The sequence below is a fragment of the Cupressus sempervirens genome, chromosome 9 (assembly GCF_028749045.1).
Source record: "Cupressus sempervirens isolate cs-2001-9-10 chromosome 9, ASM2874904v1, whole genome shotgun sequence".
Taxonomy (NCBI): domain Eukaryota; kingdom Viridiplantae; phylum Streptophyta; class Pinopsida; order Cupressales; family Cupressaceae; genus Cupressus; species Cupressus sempervirens.
The window spans coordinates 683,873,830-683,895,564 of NC_143126.1; the positions used below are offsets into that span (position 1 = coordinate 683,873,830).

At 34.7% G+C, this 21,735-nt stretch overlaps 1 protein-coding gene across 3 annotated transcripts; it reads left to right on the forward strand.

The window, feature by feature from the left end:
- The first annotated feature begins 7,992 nt into the window (after positions 1-7,992).
- Positions 7,993-15,590, forward strand: LOC149540572 (uncharacterized). Of its 3 annotated transcripts, none has more exons than XM_089801656.1 (4): positions 7,993-8,262; positions 8,562-8,750; positions 9,225-9,435; positions 11,258-15,590. In XM_089801656.1, exons 2-4 carry the CDS (start codon positions 8,586-8,588, stop codon positions 15,226-15,228), a joined length of 4,347 nt encoding a protein of 1,448 aa, XP_089657782.1. In that variant the 5' UTR covers positions 7,993-8,262; positions 8,562-8,585; the 3' UTR covers positions 15,229-15,590. The 3 variants fall into 3 exon arrangements, with proteins under 3 accessions (XP_089657782.1, XP_089657783.1, XP_089657784.1); XM_089801657.1 differs by having other exon boundaries at positions 7,993-8,150; XM_089801658.1 differs by lacking the exon at positions 7,993-8,262 and adding an exon at positions 8,290-8,397.
- Positions 15,591-21,735: the final 6,145 nt, after the last annotated feature.

A 21,735-nucleotide genomic window follows, 5' to 3' on the forward strand; every position in this document is an offset into this window, starting at 1 on the left:
TAGCAACGAATGACTCAAAGGATGATGATGTTGATTTAGATTCCTATAAGATAGCCATATATGTGGGATGCACTATTTGACATTTGCAAATACATTATCAATTTTGAATCTTGATTATTATGGATATGAGACATCTTATTAGTATTTTAGTTGGACAACTATTTATGTCATTTGATGTCATTCACGATACTTGAAGTCGTCGAGCATTTTTTCTACATGTATGTCATATATATTGAAATGAATTATGAAAGTACTTAGTGTTTTAATTTGTTATGTCACATGTATTGAGCTTTTAAAATGCCAATGATGAATGGTTTATCAAAGTTATGTTACAAATATTTGAATATGTCTCTCAATATAAAAAAAAATTCCTATATTTTTAATTGTCATCCCTTGAGGTCCTATCCCCAAAATTTTGGCTTTAACTCATACTCGCACCAAAAACACATCCTTGTCCACTAAAACATCCACATCCAGAAACTTTGTGGAGCATAGGTTTAGAGCTATCTAGATGCTTCATTATAAGATGAATAAATTTGTCTCATCTAAAGATTTATACTTTATATAAGTCCATCTTTCTCTTTAATTTGCACTTTTTACTAGAATCCTTTCCTTTCTTCCTCTTGAAATTAATTTCTTCCCTTTCTTGTGAGTATGGGAGTTTAGGACTTGAGTATCTTCATCTTGAGGGTTTAACCCAATCCCTCTAGTAAATAAGCCTAGACTCTTCTTGAATGCAATAGGTTTTTGGTCAATCAAACTTAGGAAGTTTAGATCGAGCACTTATTCCTTGTCTGAAGGATTCCTAAGATGTAGGAAGCCCATTGAGAGCTAGCATTATTAATTCTTTATTGTCAATTGTGTGGCCAATAGTGAATAACTGGCCTCTTAACTTTTTTATTCTTATGATACATAATGTAATAGTTTCACCCTTTTTCATCTTGACATGATGGAGTTGTTATTTCAAGGTAAGGACTCTACTTGTATTATTTATCTCATATGTGTTCTTTAAGGTTGTGAACATGTTGTATACAATATATAATTTTAATATTATTATAACTATATGATCTTTTATACCATTCATTGAAATTTCTCATTGCCTTCACTAGGTATCACCATTCACCATTTTATAAATTTAAAGAATTGTAAAGACAGTTTCGATGATCTCTCTATAAATTTGATATGGATCTTCCTTAACTAGGCTTTGATACCATGTTAGTTCTTTCTTTTCTTTCTTTTTTGATAGGTAATGGCTGAAGCTGTGAGGCCTCACCTGACCTTCCCTAGAATAGATGACATATTTTCATTTTGATACTTCTAACTCAATGTTTTGATACATTTTTGAGACTATAGGGTTATGTCATTTTAATATCTGCATTTTGATAACCTGCACTTATGTTTGTACATTAAGACCTAATCAAAATATTTAAGGATTTCATTTCATGTTCTAAATTAATTGCATTGCTTTAATAGAAACTGAATGGTAGAAATGTTTGTAATGCAATGTTTAAGTGGAAATTAGAGGTAAAGGATAGACTGTGTTATGCACTAGGACCTAATCCGCATGCTTAGGGACTCAATACTCATGGATTGAACATTTTTTCACTAGGATGTAAAGTAGATTATGAAGTTATTTAGAATATTAAATTGATCATGCTAAGTAAAGTTTAATGTTGATAAGCAGAGTTTGATATTATAGTATTCTGAACATTTATGTGAAAATTATTAGAAAAAGTAAGTTAATCGAAAATGATGAAGTATGGAACCCAAATGTTAAATGTGATATACAAATTTTGATGTTTTAATAGTTTGAATGTTTTATTTGAATTGATGAAATATGCAAGCCTAGTGTTGAATGGGATTATGATTTATTGCACATATTTACTTATTGCTTACATGATTCTTTTGGACTACTAATGCTCGAGTTTAGTGTGCAGGAATTTGACCATGGGGTAATGGGAAACCAAGGCTCAAGCCCATGTGAACATGACATAGCCGAGGCAAATCTTTGGAAGATTCAAAGCCTCATTGTAATGAATTTATTTTGTAAATGTGAGTTTGCATGTGTAGTAAATTTAAATTCACGAATGCATTAGAGACATGTCATTGTGAATTGTGAGGTGTTTTAATGTGTCACTTGACACTTGTGTTGTCCATGTAAAGATGACATGTCATTTAGGGCTTGGCAAGAAGTAACCTAGCCTAACCTAACCCCAATGTAGTAACCAAGTTAACCTCACATAGAAAAATGTTATGAGAAGTCTCCATCAAGAAAAAATTGTATTCCAACTTCCAATGGACTTTTAAGGATCAAAAAGTGGTCCTAGGGGGTTATTTTGGTGAAAAATAAGTGCCCAGATGTTAGTACTATGGGCTGGGGGTCTAAATCTAACCTTTAGTAGGCCTAGATGACCTTGGGAACCTCCAAAGATGTCACTTTCTTAGAATTTCGAAATTGAAGAGTTCACATGTTTTCTTCCACTTGGTCAAGGTTACAATTTTAGAAAGGGGCAAGGATGTAAGAAAAGGGAGACTCCTTGTTTGGGCCATTTTTAGCTAAGTGAGAAGATGGAGACCTTTTAGAGGGCTTGGGAGGAAATTACTGGGTTGTTTACCCACTCTCTAACTTTAGACACTTTGAGGCTTTGGGAGGGAGATCTTCGACAATCATTCATTACCATTTTGCAAAAAGGATTCAAGGTTGGTTTCTTCTTGCCCATGTATTATTTTTCTCCAAAACTTGCATAATGGTATTGCATTCATGAGCATGTAGGGGTGTGAATTCATATTGTGAGTAGATTTCATGGCATTGTATTGTGATGTAGTATTCATGTAAATGTTTGAATGGTGTTCTTACCATGTAGTTAGTTTGATTCCATTGAAATTGAATCTTGGTATTACATTAATGAGTATGTAGGTAAGGAGAGTGTCATTTGTGAGAAGGAATATGAGATATCTTCTTGTAGCTTGTTGTGTTGTATTGTGTTGTGATGAGCATGGAGTTTGGGTTTTCATTGTTCTTTTTTTCTTTTTTGAGTTCCATGTGCATGAGTGTTGTTATGGGTGTGAGGGCTGCACTCATCCTTTGGGAAGGGAAGAGAAGTCTAGGGTGAAGGGCATAGTTGGGCTTGAAAATGTATTTGAGAACCTTGGAGTATGGGCTTCATTGTATACCATAATCAATCATATCTTGCTGCCCGTATGGTGTGGAGAGGAAGTTTTATGGAGTATGGATTTCCAAGGAAGCTACAATTGATGGTAGTATGTTTGGAGGATGATTTATGAAAGCCCCGAAAGGGCATGTAATTTTTTGATTTATCATAGCCCGGAAAGGGCATGAAATTTGTTGATTTATGATAGCCCTTAAAGGGCATGAAAATTGTTTATTGCAAATATAGTTTGATATGGCAAGTCTCCATTTTAAAGCTCACCTTCACCCTATGTTTATGGTTCTATTTGTGAACCATTGTGAAATATCCTTGGGAGGGAATTGTTCAAGTCTGAAATGTAATGTTTATGCATGTGCAAGTTTGTATGTGAATCCTGGTTTGAGCCTTGTTCCCTTAGCACGGGGGTGGTCTCTTTGGAGGCCTATGGTTGGGTGGAGAGCACCCATGGTCCTTGTTGTTCTGTTGTGATGCATTTGCATATCTAAGTTCTAGGGAGCAATGGAAAAGGCTAGGAAGGATTGTCATCTAGATTGTTACTTGAAAGAGGAAACTAGTCATTGCCCATTTCACTTGTGATGGAGTATTCCCCATCTTGTTCATGTTGTTTGATACATGATTGCATGATAGTGATGATGGATTATTGAAGGCAACATATGTAATTTGTTCCAATAATTTTCATTGGTATGCACTTGGATGTAGGGAGGTAGCAAGTTGAAAGCTTTAATATGGATAATATTGGAGATGTACATGAAATTATTTTAGGGAACTATTCAATAGTAGTTAATGTCCATTGTAAACAACGTGAATTATGTTTTAGAACTTTCCCAATTGATTTATGGAATGAGAAGACTAAATTTTACTCCTATCATGGTTGAAAATGTAGATGCTTTCAATAAAGTAATTAGTTCAGTATTGATGGTTGCTTTGTAAAATTATGTGTTTTGAAAGGGAAGAAAGTGATATACTTTGATAGTTCAAATTATGTGTGGGATAGTTAGAGTATTTAGTTATCAAGATTTAATTAATCCCTAAGTTGATAACACTATCACATCATTAACATGCTTAATACCATAGTAGGAATGGAAGGAAAATAGCTTGAGAATGAATTCATAGTGCAAAACAATAATGGGACAAGCCTGTAGGTGTGCATTAAGCCTCTGGAAAATGTATGAGGAGAGGAATAATTTCTTCCCCAAGATTAGAGACAATAAAATATTTATAATATCAACTCTAGTACCATGTCCTATCAACTAAATAGATGCATCAAATAAGAATTAGAATATAAGATTTGAAGGAAAGTTAAGACAATGTCATTATAATAAAATTAATAAGAAGAAATGTATGTAATAATTATATTAGTATATATACATATTAAAAAAAACAAACAATTAAAGGTCAGAGACTCATATGAGTCAAGTGACCTTGTCACATCCTTCTCAAGTTAATATATATATAAATTTTGAAAAGAAAAGAAAAATATGACAAGGCTACATAAATACCTAAGCACCCTTTTCTTAATACTAGGTACTACCCTAAGAACCCATCACCCTCTTAAAACAATAAAGCTTTGCTAATTAAAATTTTAAACCTATAAACCAAACAAGCACCTAACTTGGGAAGCACATGACCAAGCATTGCATAGGGGGCAGCGTACTTGACATCATGTCAGACCCACCTTCCAAGTTATGTAGGCGCTAGGAATGAGGGTGGACCCAAGGTTTGAGGAATTTAAGTAAAGAAGGCTCATCCCTTACTTGGTATATCATTATTGTTTTATTCAAAAAATAACATGCAAGCAGGGTGGTGGGCCCACCTTAGGCGACTAATACACATGAAAAGCATTTCCAAGCGCATCATGCTTTGATCTATGCATTTGGATGCTTATGATGGTGACCACCTTGAGAATGGGTAAAACAACCCCTCTAAGCGCATTCCCCTTTATATCCACCTTTGAGCACACTATAACACAAGTCTTATGTTGTCCTAAGCCAGAGACCCTTCCATAGTCGCCATCCACCCTTGGGAAAAGAGAAATGCGCCCAGCTTTGGCTGCGTGCTGCTCATAATGGTTCTTCCTAGGGGCAGGCGCTAGGTAGAGAGAGAGTCCTTTCCTTGAGAAGATGGGCGCGCCTGATTTTGAGTTAGGATATGCTTCTTGTCATTTATTTTATCATTTGGCAATGTTTAGTGTTGACTATTCATGTGTTAGTGAGGTGTGTGCTAGGAATAGATGGTTGTTGGTGATTAGGGGATTAGAAACTTAATTAGTAAGGATGTCCCATATTTATATTATAATAAGGTGAGTTAATAGCTTAATGAGGAGTAGTTAATTATGTGGTTCTTAATGTTAAGATTAGTTGTAAGAGTAAGTTAATAAATTAGGGAGTTGAGTTTTGATGTTAGTCAACAATTTTCATTGTGAACCTTAAGTAGAATTTATGTAATAAAGAATTGGAATTAGACCACACTCAAGTTATTAAATTAAATTTAAATTATTAAATCTTATTTAAGGTGTTGAGTCATATTCATGTTATTTAAGCATGTATTAAAGAATTTAGGGGTTGTAAAAGAGGAACTTAATTTAAATATAGGATTGGTTAATGTTAATATAGTTAGGATTAAATATTTCTGGTTTGATTTAAATTTAATAATCAAAGAGTAGTATTTGGATTAGTAAGTATTGTTTACCAACTAAATTATGTGTCTAGGACTAAGGAAATGGGATTAAATGTCATGCTTGTTTACGACAAGAACTTAAGTTTTGGTTGTTAATAAGTAGTTAAATTGAATAGCTAGTAAGGAGTGGAAATGGAAAAATAAAATAATAATAATAAAAAAATAAATTAAGTAATTAATACGTGTAATAATTTTTTTAGGTCACATACATTTAACCTTAATTAGAATTCTCCTCAATTGGAAAGTGGTAAATGGAGGGTTTAACATTAAGGGTTGCATAGATCACTTGATAGTTGATTAAAGTGTGTGGTAGAAGGTGATTTTTGTGTTGAAATTGATTTAATGGTAAGCGGTTAATATTTTAATAAATCCTATTAATTTTGGGAGCCAAGTATTATACAATTGGTAGGTTAGGAGCATATTTAGTTCTTCCAATGGATAGGCCTAGTATATTATAATTCACGTATGGTATTGAAGTAAACCAAATGTAATTGATGAAATTGATATGATAAAATGATGTGCGATTAAATATACATAAGCAAGGTTCATTAAGTTATTAACTTGGATTAAACCCCTGAATGTGTGAATGAAGAGGCGAATTTTCACCCTCGTGTTAGAAGGTGAAACCTGTGATCCTAACTTTACTAAATTGTACCTAACTATCCCAAATTCAATTTGGAAACTCGTATATATATATATATATATATATATATATATATATATATATATATATATAATTGTTCGTTGTGTTTTGCCCTATTAAATTTAGGGCATGACAGAAGCCTATATTAATTATTGGTATTAGTATTTGATGAAATTATTATATTTATGTGTCACATTTGAGTAGATTCAAACCCTCAAGACCTCCCTGACGAGAGGCTCTCAAGTTACTATTGTGCTATAGGCTCTTGCCTATACCATGTTAAATTTAATTAGATGTAGATTGTAGGAAAGTTTTAAATAAAGATACTAATATTGTTATCAATATGTTATTGCAGAGCTATGATGAGAGACCAAATTTATGTTAGCAAGTAATATAATTTTCTACCAACATGAAGAGGTTTGTTGTAACCTGTATTTGCATTGTATATTTTCTGTATGTATAAATATACATGGTCAACTTATATATGCCAATGAAAGGACATGCCTCCGTAGAGGCATAACCTTACATGGATCGAAGTCCACATAGAGACATGTTTCTATGTGAGATGTGTCTTAAGTAAGTGTGATTAACTTGTTATTACATTTGATAAGGACGATACTTATTGTTATCAACTACTAAGTCAATAATCATAATGCAAAATGATAACACAGAGATCAATACAATTTATCGATTACATATAATCGATACACCAATGATTATACTCAGATATTGATTAAGTTGATACTCACTGTCGACATATTACATGATTAATAGTTATTAGGTTAGACAATATGCACACATACATATATTTTTCATAACAATCATATTGATCAAAATACAAAATAATGATAGATATCAATTTCTCAAAATAGATTACATATGTATTAGATAAATAATCGATTGAAATAATCCAACTGAAACTATAAATCATTAACATTAGATAATTCAACTTAAAAAAACTTCCAAAAGGATTGATCACCTTGAAGATCTTTAATTGTGACGGTGCAAGGAACAACAAATACAAATTTGTCACATGCGAAAGAAACTATGTTGTTGATGATGTTGGAAATAATTGAAAACTTGTTTTATTTCCAATTAACATTAAATATTTATTGTGTATAACATATTAGATACATTCTTCAAAATAGAAGCCCACAATGACAAATATAGAAACTATAGAAAAAAAACCAAGGATATTTACTTGGCTGAAAGCAAATTTCGAACAAATCCTTTCTTTACCCTTCGCTTCAAGCTAGAGATAGAGTTTTTGTTATTTTGTTTAAAGCAAATTAAAGTATATTCAAATTTTAACTCAATGGATGGGATGCATTTATGTGTTAATTCGATAGCTTATACATGCATAGACATGACAAACCAACTCAATGAAGTGATGATAGTATCTCATATAACAAAATTGTACAAAAATAATTGTTTTTCTTTCTCTTTCCACGAAATTTCAAAGAAAGTGTGACATTAATTCAGGTAAACACTAGGAATGCACTGAGAAAAGCAATATGACGTACTCTCTCTTTCTTTACTTGCCAGGGAAGGATAGAATCCGCAGAGCTGAATTGTACTATTGATGGATTTGGTCTTATAAATTTCTAACAAGCTAAGATAAACATGCGGAACTCTTCGAGAATTTGATATAGTTTTTCGAGGTTGTACTCGGCAAGCTGTTATACCACATTATCTTGAGACTTCTATAATAAAATTTTGTATTTTAACCTCTTTCGAAATTAAGGCATACAAAGTTTTGAGATGCATTTTAAGGTGCTTTGATTGTGTTTTATGGTTGGCATTGCTTTTGTTATGGTTTTCATGATGTTAAATTGAGTAGAGAGCTTCGTTTGCAGAACATATCAACTTATTTGCCTAATTTGTTGGGTGTTTCAATTCATTAATTCTGTAATTGTTGTTTCAATTCATTTGCATAGTTTCTTGGGTTTAATAGGAATTTGAATTCTGCAACAGAAGTTAATACACTAATGATATATTTGTCCAATTTATTGGATTCAATAGGAGTTAAAATTCTGTCATAACACATTTGCCTAATTTGTTGGGTTTGATAGGACTTTTGAATTCCGCACTTAGCAATGGCGACTCCCAGTCCCAGAGAACATATTGAAGAGATAAGAAGAAATAAATTTTCCATTGGTGGAGAAGAAAACCCACTTACAGAAGATCTTCATCACGCTGTTAGACATCTCTCGGCAGAACTTTACACCAAGGATGTTCATTTTCTCATGGAACTCATACAGGTAGCTTTCTGGGTGATATAATTCAAGTTGTGATATTGCTATCAGGATTTAACTGTGTGATCTTGAGTCAAACTCATCGACATTGTTTCATGAGCAGTGATTCAACATGAATCCATCTCTCATGAAAATAAATGGAACACTTAGCACTCAGTGGATCTAGGTGAAGCACTGGGACCGGGACTTCCTGGGAGGTCACCCATCCAAGTACTACTCCTCCTGCCTGAGCGCCCTTAACTATGGAGTTTCCTCCATGGTTAAACCCAAAGCTTGCAACCCCATTTGCAAAACCTTCACCAAGTGTTGTGCCTTATAAACCATTCATTTGACTTGCTGTGGAAATAATCTCCTACTCATAATTCAAGTTGTTTCTTCTTCTAATTGGCATTGTCTACTTTTTTTGGTCTGTAAAATTAAAGTTTTGGTGTTTCTTTTTTTAAATTTTTAAAATTTTTTTGGTTGTTTGTGATATGGCAGAATGCAGAGGACAATGAGTATGAAGCTGATGTTGAACCATCGTTGGAATTTGTGGTAACAAGCAGAGATGTGACTGGTGTGGGTGCCTCTGCTACTCTCTTGGTGTTCAACAATGAGAAAGGCTTCACTTCCAGAAACATTGAATCCGTCTGCAGTGTCGGAAGATCCACCAAAAAGGGTAAAAGACAGGGAGGTTACATTGGAGAAAAAGGTACCTGCTTTTGCCCTTTAAATCCATTATTTAGTTTAGTGTTTATATTATCTGTTGTGCAGTGATTATAGTGACAAAGTTATATTTTTAAAGCTTTTAGCAAATAGACTTTCGCTTGAGAGTGGTGCTGTGGATGGTGTATAATTTACTTGTAATCATCAGATTAAACTTAAAAAAACTAGCTGGTCATATGGTTCTACATGATTACATAGTTACAGGTTGTGGAAATGAAATCCCAGTTTCTAGTATTTAACATAATGGATAACAAAGACATATTCACATATTACCTTTGCAGCTTTCATCATCGTCGTAGTAATGGATGTTAAGGGGAATATAAAGTAGTTACAGCTGCTCCAATTTAGTTGTGGATGGTCGAGATCCTTAAGATGACAATACACTTACTGTAGTCAGAATATTTCCTAGTGTCCAAAGAAATAGGATCTTACGCATGCTATTAGTAAAATTTCTGCAATGAAGTTTTCTGAAAGGAGGAACCATACAGTTTTTAGTTCTTCAAACCCTATAACCTTGGGTTTGATCTCTTTCTTAGCTTAGGATAAAATATCTGCCTTCTCCTGTGACACTGTTAAATAGTATTTCGCCAATTTTCGTTTGTATGGAATCGAGTCAAGACGTTAAATATTTTTGCATCTCTTGTGCGATCTGTGATGAAGCCGATATTTTTCATTCTTTTATGATGGTGGTGATGATTATAAGGCTCTATTTTTCTGTTATGAATTAAAAAATTTAAGCTATATTTGGAAGAATTGATCAACTTATTTTTTAAATAGAGATACAGAAAATAAAATGTGTTTATACTCTGCAGTATGAATTTTTTAGAACAAATTAAGTTAAATGTAGATAAAAATTAGAATCAAAATTTTCAAAAATACTTATTTAAGACATTGAGAAATCTTAATTGTAAATTATTTTATATACTTGAAAATTATTTTAATTTGGATTAACAGTACAGATGGGTTTTTGATAAAGATAGGTTTCTGAAAGGGGCCAAGCCTTCCTCTTTAAAATGAGAAAGATAAGATGATGAAGGCCAACAAAACAACAAAGGACCATAAAAAAACCAGCAATAAGGTTGCAATACAATAACCTACAATCAGTGAAGGAGCTGAAAGAAACAGATGTAAAATATACAACCCATGGACCAAAGGAGGCTGAATGAATGAAGGTGGTAACTCAAATATTCTAGGGAGCACTGAACCTTATGAGTGGATCAAAAGTCCTTCCAAGTTGTTCTCCCTGTGGGAATGTTTCTATTGATTTTGAAGGATCCAGTTTGAAAGAACCCGGCAATGTTTTTTCTAAGAAGTGTTAGACACTCATCAACTCATTTGTGTGGTTGAAAACACTAGAATCTTAGGTTTTGACCAAACACCTGTTTTCTTTAGATTCTACCACCCTACAATCCACCCTTCAATGTTGTTTTCAAAAGGACCTTGCAGAGGCTTTTTTCCAGATGTTCTCCACAAGCCTCATAAGAGTTTGGGAAGGCAAAGCTTGTTCCTTGGATCTCGAAAAAGATAGTCGTTTCTTGTGTGCGAACATTTTAACATTGCATGACTAGCTCTTCTACACTCATAGAATTCTCAGATAGCTATTTTGCTTTAAGATATCCAAACTTCTGCTATATATTCCATTAGTTAAACAATTTCATTAACTGTAAAATTATGCAATTAGGATGCTACAAAATGTTTCTTTATGTAATTTTAAAGAGAGGTTGCATCTTGGCTAGTTTGAATGAATGGTGAAATTTTATACTTTGTTTTGTAATCCAAAGGCTTTATTATTTTTCTTTAAATTTCAGGAATTGGATTCAAGAGCGTTTTCTTGGTCACAAATCAGCCTTATATTTTCAGCAACGGGTATAGAATCAGATTCAATGAAATCCCTCCATCTGGGATCAAAATTGGTTATATAGTCCCAGAGTGGATCGACAAGCCAACTATTGAAGATCTCAAAAGCATATATAATAGCCAATGCCAAGGTGAGCTTCCCAATACTGTTATAGTTCTTCCTCTACGTGCGGAGAAGGTGGAAGGGGTGAAGAACCAGCTTGCTAACATTCATCCAGAAGTTATTTTGTTTATGTCCAAAATTAAAAGACTCTCTGTCCGTGAAGATGGCCAAAATCAAAATCCCAGGGTGAATGCAGTCTCTGTGTCCCAGGAAACAGCATTTCAAAATGTGAAGAATGAGGGATGTGAATCATTTATTCTCCATCTATCTGCAGAGGAAAATGGGATATCGAATGGAGAATGCAGTTACTACATGTGGAGACAAAGATTTCCAGTGAATACGAACAATCAGGTAGAGGAGAGGAAAGACATTGACAATTGGGTGATAACACTTGCTTTTCCCCGAGAAGATCGAGTTACCACAAGCAATAGGTTAGGGGCTGGTATTTATGCCTTTCTTCCCACAGAAATAGTCACTGGATTGCCCTTCATAATTCAAGCAGATTTTTTATTGGCATCCTCGAGGGAAAGTATTCTGTGGGACAACAAGTGGAATCAAGGGATTCTTGACTGTATTCCCTCGGCATTCTGTGAAGCTTTTCTATCTCTTGTGAAGAGTGTGAGAGGGGCTCCTTCCTCTGCGAGATCATATTGCTTCAGGTACCTCCCCGTTAATGTTCCCTCTTATCTGCAGCTAAGACGAATTAGGGAAGAAATCCAAGCCAAGCTCAAGACAGAAGAAGTCATGTTATGTGAACCTGAAAATGCCTATTGCATGCCCATTCAAGCTCGCAGGATAAATCCCGACTTTAGAAACATTTTAGAAAGAGCGATCGCAGAAGGCCTAGAAAAGCCCAGTGCTCTGTGGTCTACTGGAGTATTCATAATCCACTCATGCCTTGACAACTCAAGCTCTCTGGATTTCTTGGGAGTGGGCTATGTCTCTGAGGACTGGTACTCCACATGTGTTCGAAGTACCTCTGGTTGGCTGACACATCTCTCTGAGGATTTATATGTTCACCTCCTTTGCTTTATTGCTGAACGTTGGAACAGGGGAATTTCAAGCTCTCTCCAGCATTTTCCTCTTTTTAAATATGACAATGGCTCCTATGGTGTGGGATGGGCAAGTTTGGCAGATATATCTTCTAAGGGGAGGAAAATATACTTTTCCTCAGAAGAAAGAGTTATTGCATGGTTGACAAGGTGGAATAAAGTTCTGGGCAGTGCCCCACATTACAAATTCATGCCAAATGCAACACAGATGGCCATGAAGGGTTTGAGCAATTATGAACAGTCAAGATTGCGGGAATGGCTAGATCGATATGCTAAGATCACTGAGCTTTCTGTTTCAAGTTTTGGAAACCAGCTTTTAGAAGAAGCAAAGGCATCTAGAAGTAAGGAATTCATAATCCATGTGGCTCAGTTTTTTCATTTTTCGTCTGTCAATGGTTATTTGGATTCAATGCAGATGCTCACTTTGTGTAAGGAGTTACCTGTGGTGAGTGATTCGGGATTCATAGTAAGTAGTTGCAAAGCCAAGCTTGTGCCTGCATCTATTGGCCATTGGCACAAGCTAATAGGATACAATCCGTGGGCAGGTGAAGGAATTGTTACACTATCACCAGCTTACATGAAAGCCAATGCAAGTGGACTAAGGGGGGGAAGTGAACGTGAACTTGAGATGTTCATGAGAAATCAGCTTGGAGCAGTGGACATTCCCAGGCTCAAACCCCCCAATGCTCCGCTGCCTACAGTATCCTATCCCATCAGAGAAGATCAAGTTGTTCTTCTTTTGGAATGGATTCACTATTTGACTGCAGTTTGTTATGAGTCTCTGCCCCAAAGATTCCAAAGCAGCATCATGGAAGGGAAATGGCTAAGAACCCATCATGGGTATGAGTCTCCCAATAATTCTTTTTTGTATAATACTGAATGGTCATCGGCTGGTGTTGAGTTAAGTGACCTTTCTTTTTTAGATTGTAGTTTCTACAGAAGGAACATGAATGAATTTAAGAGTGTCCTCCAACGGATTGGGGTGGTGGTTGAGTTTGGAATGGGATGTGAAGAAGTTGCCAGGATGGTCCAGACACACAGAGATTTGAAAGTCATCAAAAGGCTTTACAAATATCTTCATCAATTTCATTGGAGGCCGAGTTACTCAAATTCTTTCAAAATTTGGATTCCAGACAGTGACGGGCTTACAGGTGAGTGGAAGGATCCAAATATGTGTGTGATACATGATGACAATGGCCTCTTCTATGGCAGGCTACAAATCCTAGAGAGGTATTATGAAGACACACTACTTCCCTTTTTTTCTAGCAATCTTGGTGTGTCTCTACATCCAAAGGTTGAGAACTACTGCAATTTGTGGCTGGACTGGACTAGGAGTAATCATGTAGTGACTGAATCTGGATGCTGTTCAGTTTGGAGGAATATTCTGAAACACTGGAGTCAATACCCTTCAGCTATAAAAGGAAACTTAGGAAAGCAATTTCTGAAGTTCCCAGGTCACAGTACGAGTGGACACATCCAATTATGTTCACCGAATGAAACCTTTATTCCTGACGACCTTTCATTGAAAGAGTTATTCAGAAAAGCTTCTACAAAGATCAAATTTGCATGGCATCCTAACCCTTCCGATCCAAAAATACCACTGGACTCGTTGTTCTCAATGTACGAGTCTCTTGGAGCTCAAAAACTATCACAAGCAGTAGAAAAAGTGGAGCTGTCGGTTTCAAGTGACATTGCTTTGCGCAAGCTTCAATTAGGACAGGGTTTGTTTAAAAAAGGTCTGTATATAACTCTCCTAGGATATCTTGCATATCCATCCTTCAAATTGTCAGCAGATAAAAGGCATCAAATTGTGAGAGTTCTTTTGGAATCTTCAGCTTATGAATCCGCTCAACCATTTGGAGTTATGTACACTTTGACAATAACAAGTGAAGATGATAAGACAGAGCACATAAAAGTGGCTGCAAACTCTCCTGTGCGTTGGGAAAAGGATAAAAAGAGGATCTTGATCCAGAAGTCTGATTCACAAAACCAAAAGGCAAAGGTTTCCTTGGCAACTAAATTTGCTGAGGTAGTGTCAAATGGTCTATTATCAGAACATCCACATCTTGTTGCAGGTTTGTGCGAGATGCTGAAATTTGGGTGCATCCTAGCATTTAATGCTGATGTAGTCAATGATATGCTCCAGTATAAAAACTTCCAAATCTTTAAAGAAGATGAGAGTTTCCTTTCAGAATTTTTTCCACTCGAAGACTCTCTTGAGATATATCAACCAGGAAGACATCAAAGCTCTTGTAGTTGGGGTTCCTCTAGCAGGGGAAGCAGGAAGAGTGTTGGGACATCATATAGCCTAGTTAAGTCGCCAGCACAGTTTTCACTCGATTTTGTAGAAGGATGGGAGAATAGATTGCAAACTTTTAGGCAAGCGATTGACAATATGAAAGACTCCACCCCCAATTCTTTGAAGATTACACAGGTGAAAATGTTATTCCCTTCAGAATCATCAGATAAAGAGCAGCCAGCAAGCAGTTCAGGCCTTAATCTGATGAAGGTGACTGGGGATGCCTGCCTCAAAATGCTCGTTGTTTCAGAACTTCTGGGCGCCAGTGAAAGTTGTAAAATGTTGCCATTTAAACTGGATTATTTACTGGGTGATGAAGTTTTAGAACTGGGGAAATGCTTTGGCAGAGGTTTATCAAGTGAGGAACCTCCCTCTTCTTCTGGTGATGGTGTTGATGAATGTTATTTAGAGATGCTCAGGGCCATTGCAGGAGCAGCCACTTTGAAGTTCTTCACAACCAAAGACTAAATTCATTGTTAATGTCTCTCCTAAAACATGAAATAGAAAGTTCTCTATATATATTTTAGTTTGAAAAAAATGTTGTGCAGAGGCATGTAAAACATATAAATCCACTGTCTATATCTGTCCATATAAAATATTAAAATTAAAAGTTAACATTAACATGCTCACATCATCCCACTTCCCATTCTGCCATTGTTGAATGCCTATCGGCATTAAAAATATTAAAATGTAAAGCATATAAAGTCACTGTCAATATCTGTCCATATAAAACTTACATAATATTGTCTGGAGATTTTAGTGTTAAAATGATGTCCGAGGTGCATAGGCCACCTCTTCATAAATTTATGAAGGAAAGTTCTTTTGCTCCATTTTAAGCTTCAGATGGATTATTTTAATAAAATAGATCCAAGCTGATCATTTGTTTATATTACTGAAGGCGAGATTAATAAAAAACACATTTTTTAATCTTAAATTTGCAATATTAATTAAATAAAAAAATTGCTCACATTATTTGGATAATTATTGATGATTAAGTCTGTCCTGAATGTTGTTCCTGTTTACTTGATGTTTGTCCTCAATATGCCTAGTAAGGTGAAAAGTAAATTGAAGGGCATATTAAGGGCTTTTTTGTGGGCTGTGAATGCCACTAAAATGGATAAGATATGGTATGTCTTCCCAAAGAACGTCATGGGGCGAGGGTTAGGAATTTAGATCTTGAAAACAGAGCATTAGGTGTAAAAATGATATTGAAATTATATATTTCCCTCTCTCAAATTCTGTAGGCTTGTGACGGCTAAATATCTAGATGCTCCTGATATTGAGAGGATTTTTGCAACTTTAAACTTGCCTAAAGGCTCCATTTTATTATATAGAGATGTTATTCTTCTGCACTTGCCTTGGCTAGTCCATGATGGATCTTGAGCAGGGTTTTGGGAGGGTTCTTGGAATAGTCATCCACCTCTTTCCTCCGTTCTTGAGTTTTCACCTATCTCTGGCATTTTAAAGGATCTACGGATATACAAGGTTAAAAGATTATCGGTCTTTGGACTGTTCTAATCTCATCCCCTCTGTTACATGGAAATGCATTGACTTTTTGGATTGCCCATCAACAAGTTAAATTTGTAATGGAGTTACGAAATAGGACGGTATTATTCTCTTACAGGGAGGATGAGTTGATTTAGACTAAGTCGAAATCTGGGAATTATACTGTCGAGGATGGGTATGATCCATTAGTGTCTGGAAGTAGTGTAGTCAATTGGCCTGAGAAATTGTTATGGGGGTTTGCATGCCTTCCTGAAGCAGGGGCCTTTGCTTGGCTTGCCATTCAAGATCGAGTACTTACTAGCTGTGATTGGACAAATTAGGAATTACTGTTGTTTTCCCTTGTGTTTTATGTGGCTACTTTACAGAGTCATTTGATCATTTATTTTTGAGGTGTCCTCTTGCCCAACAGTGCTGGTATGGGGCGTTTCATAAACTAGATGGATATTCATCACTTCGTTCTTCTTTACTACTATATTTGACCTTTGTTGTTTCGGTCATCTACATTTGCATGTGTATGAGATATTAGTCCTCTTGTTCTTTGGAACATTTGGTTAGAAAAGAATAACAAGATTTTTAAAACACTCGTGTGGTTCTTCTGAACTACTTGATTGTATTGAGAAAAATATTTCTGAAGTGGCTCTTGGTCATCTTCATAAGACTCTTGATACTAAGATGGTCTTTTCTAGTTGGGATAGCATAATGTTGAAGTCTCGACCATTATTGAATAAATTCCCTTCTCCTCGATCAATTCCTTTTGATCAATTTTTCCACAAGCATGTTGTATTGGAATGGGAAAATCTATCTGACAATATGTTTCAATTGAATTTTGATGGGGTTTCGTGCAGGAACTTGGAGAATGTGGGATTGATATTGTAATTAGATCTTCTCTTGGGTAAATTGTTAATCTTGTTTGTGCTAGTATTGGCATTGGCACAAACAATTATGTTGAATTCGTGGCATTATAATATGGCTAGGAATCGGCCTCCTATTTGAATATTTGCAAACTCAATATTGTAGGCAACTCCATGATAAGTGTACAAGCCATCACATTTGGCAAGTCTTAGGTTTGGTCCTTGCAATATGTCTTGAAATTCAACATTGTTATATGGTAAATAATAACATGGCTAATTTCGCCTTTGATGAAGGTTTATCATTTTTAGAATTTGATAATGATCCCTCTCCCCCACTTAATTAAATCTATTAAAATCTATATCTTTTCATCTTTTCCTAAATTACTGTTAGCTTTTATATATTGTTGATTTTCTTACATGTTTTCTATATAACTTTTTGGCTGTCCAACTATTTGCTCGAGTGAAATGTAGGCTTACAATATGACTCTTGAAACCTTAATATGGTCTTTATATAACCATGCTTACATGTAAATGATAACATTAGAAAAGTTTTGGGTAGCTCTTAGTTGAGTGAAAACTACAAATCAACAAGTCCTTAAAAAACAAGCTAATCTACCACATAACAGAGACAACAAAATACATTCGTAGAGGACAAAACAACAGAGATGACTAAATGCAAACAATAGAAGAGAACCGATCAAGTTATACCTGATACTTATGCTTGTAGATCGTAGACGACAGGCGAGACTCATAGACGAAAAACCTCACAGATGCCCAAACTTGCAGCCACCAAAACACATAGATATTAAAAGTCCTAGATGCTAAAGAGCAAATCAGCGGAGATGACAAAACTTACAACCACCAAAAATGCAGACGCTAGGGACAAAATCTACGGAGACATTGGAACACAGAGACAACAAAACTAGTTTTTTTTTGTTAAGAGTTATTAAGTTTGTCAATGGCGTGGATGCTAAACTACAGAGATGATGATCCACTGAGATGACGAAATATGTGTTCAAATAGAGATGACAGTGTGTAGTTTTTTCAAAAACCACCAATTTTTTTATCAAATTATTTCTTAGAAAAGGGACGTGGGTCCCACCGGGCATGCCAAAATGTATACATGAAAACCCTAATCTATTGGGAGCATGCGTAAACAAACAAACATTGGTAGCATGTGCATATATAAAGATCAAAATTGAAAGAACTACTAACTATCTTGAGTTTCACTACACTAATGCAACCAATAGAAAAGTCCCACGCAACCTCGGAGCAGCTTTACAAGGGCACCCAAATGAGACCTTGTTGGTGTGCTCAAGATTGAGGGATGTGGATGTGCTCTCCTTAAACACAACTATTGAATCCCAAGATGATACATGATGTGCAATGATAAGTGCGAATCTACGCTAAATGATTAAGAATGCTTCAAGAGATGCCTATGGACGCAACCATTCTTGAGAGCACTCAAAAGAGGTGAATGTGGATGCAAACAATCAAACTAACAATGCAAATCTAGAATGAGAATGCAAGATCTAACGCTAAAATGCAAACAACTACCAAAGGTTAGCTCTAAGCATAACATCTCTATAAAAAAGCTCTAGAACTAAATTAACATGATTACAATGCAATGAAGGAGATGAGAAATGCTCGAGACAATGGCTCTATTTATAGGCTTGAGAGAGACCTTGAGGAGGTGGCATCTATGTGGCATCCACATAGGTGCCACAAGGGAGACACATGGGCTAAAGGACAAGCCATGCAAAAGTCAAAAGGAGCCTTTATGAATTGAGTGGCTCAAGATTTTCTCACACATGTGTGAGCAACCTTAGGGGGCTAAAAGGTGTTTTAAAATGGAGCTTATGATTAATAAAGTGCATTTAACAAGTGGGTAGGCTTAGAAGGATGAAAGTGATGGGTGGTAAACTAGGTTTTAGGTGGGATTATGATTAAATAAAATATGATTTAATTTAATCATAGAATTAGAGAATTTAATAAAGTGGAGGGAATTAAATAAATTAGAATTTATTTAAAAGTGGATTTATGGAGCAATTCGTATTAAATAAATTTAATACATTAGGGGGAAGTATTTAAATTGAATTCAAATACATTAGGGAAGTGAACCTATTTAATTAAATGAATTCAATTAAATAAGTACAAGAACATGATATATATAATTAATTAATATACAATCAATTATAGTGCTAAGTGAAATATTAAATAAGTTAATATAGTGTTTGGGACAATTTTAAGCGTCTACAGGAATATAATAGAATTAATTCTCGAGGTAATCTTGTTCCATCAAATGGTTTATGTTTTGAATTTGTATAGTTTTATTGTGTTTTGTTTGTTGATTATGTAATTGATGATCATGAAGGTTGTCAACCCATTACTGACCACCTTCCAAAGGGACTAAGAAACTATCCCAAACAATTTAGTAGATTGCCCTACTACTAAGTAGCTACAAATTGTGCATTTGTTTGATACAATGTATATTGGAAATAATATAAAATAGGCATTGTGGAAAATATTGGATGGAAGGTGTGAAAAAGAAAAATTAGTCAAAATTTGTAGTAACATTCACGAATCCAATCATGCACTGAAGAATTTCATTAACTCAAATAGCAATGGAGATCGGATTAATATAAATGCCCTTCTATGGTTATTAATAGAGCAACAAAGTGATGCCTTAAAGGATGTCATTCAAAAAAATTGATTTCCCATAGGATTTTTTTTGAACATAAGAAATCACATAACAAAGAAAGGTGAATTTGGGCCAGGGTTAAAAATGCATGATTGGCATACCTTCATCAAGGTAAGTCAAGAATTTCATTAACTCAAATAGCAATAGAGATCGGATTAATATAAATGCCCTTCCTTGGTTATTAACGGAGCAACAAAGTAATGCCTTAAAGGATGCCGTTCAGACAATTTGATTTCTCACATGATTTTGGTTTAACATAAGAAACCACATAACAAAGAAAGGTGAATTTGGGCTAGGGTTAAAAATGCATGATTGGCATACCTTCATCAAGGTAAGTCATGTTCATCTGTATTTACAATATATTTTTAAACTGCATGCACGTTTCATTGTATTTGTAGATTTTTACTATCAAATTTATAGAAAATTTAATGCTCAAAATTTCCTTTATATATATTGCTAGGCCAACTTGTGGCTTAGTTGGGTATAAGTAGGGGGGTCTTGTGGAGTGTTTTGAGTCATTTTTGATGGAGTGATTCATGAGGAGGAGGAGGAGTGAATGTGGGAGCAATTGAAGGGCTATATATATATATATATATATATATATATATATATATATATATATATATATATATATATATCCTAAGGCTTTTAAAGTCTCCTTTTAATGTCACTTAATAACTTTTATAATTGTTTATATTCTTTCAAGGGAGGTTTTTACCTTTATTATATAATCATACAAATTTGGGGTGTGACTTTACACATACCCCATTACCCTAAGCGACATGAGATTCAACACATGAAAGGGAATAACTAAATCACAATTTGTTTGTATAAACAAGCGGGTGTGAGGCCCATGTCACACGTGTGGATATATTTACCAAGCGAATCATATTGAGATGACCATGCCATGTCACAATATAATCTTGTTTGACCGAAGCTTAGGGTCTTCCAAGGATGATGGGGAAATTAATAGATTTAATAAACAAACTCTCAATCATGTGCAATAGTAATTAGTCCTATCCAATTCAATGACCAATGCATGACTCGTATTCTGAATACTAGGTGATGGCTCCAAACTAAAATCTGATTATGATATAAAGTAAGAGGTAAACATATTGATATTAAAATAATGATTATATATATATATATAACACAACTAATATGAAAACCATAAATAGATATATCTCTCATAGTATTAGTTATATTGAATTAAGATATATACATTAACACTCCCTCTTAGTTAGGGAGGATGATAATGAAAAGATTCATACAACATATTACCTCATCGTAAAATTAAAAAAAAATAATTTGAAGGACATAAAAGATATTCTCCATATCTATCATGATGTATCTTAAATGTGATAATATATTCGTCATAGAAAGTCATGGTCTATTTAAGGAACCTAGTCCACCATGCAAGATATCTTCTATTGTGATCTTTAAGAACATCATGAGATGTCCATCACAATAGAAGGTTATGGCCTATTTAAGGAGCTTAATCCACCATGCAAGATATCTTCTATTGTTATTTGCATGAACATCATTAGATGTCTATCACAATAGAAAGTCATGGTCTATTTAAGGAACTTAATCCACCATGCAAGAAATCTTCTATTGTGATCTACATGAATATCATGAGATGTTTGGATCACAATAGAAGACCATGGCCTATTTGACGAACTTAATCCACCATGCAAGATTCAATCTATAATAGAAATTAAGCTATTGTAAGATCGTCACCTTTCAATAACTTCTACAAATACAAGTGATTACCATTTGGAAGTTAGCATGTCCTAATGATGTACATAGGGCCCATGTAAAAAAAAGTAATTCATTAGTACATTAATGAAATATTCTAAGACTCTTCTCAGTTACAACATATAAGGTTTTACCTTGATAGTGTTCTACTTTCAAAAG

Bases quoted from the DNA above. Each gene is read 5' to 3' on its own strand.
- LOC149540572 (XM_089801656.1), top strand. From the start codon at position 8,586: ATGGCGACTCCCAGTCCCAGAGAACATATTGAAGAGATAAGAAGAAAT. The intron at 8,751-9,224 runs GTAGCTTTCTGG...GTGATATGGCAG, and splicing joins TTCTCATGGAACTCATACAG to AATGCAGAGGACAATGAGTA. The intron at 9,436-11,257 runs GTACCTGCTTTT...TTTAAATTTCAG, and splicing joins AGGTTACATTGGAGAAAAAG to GAATTGGATTCAAGAGCGTT.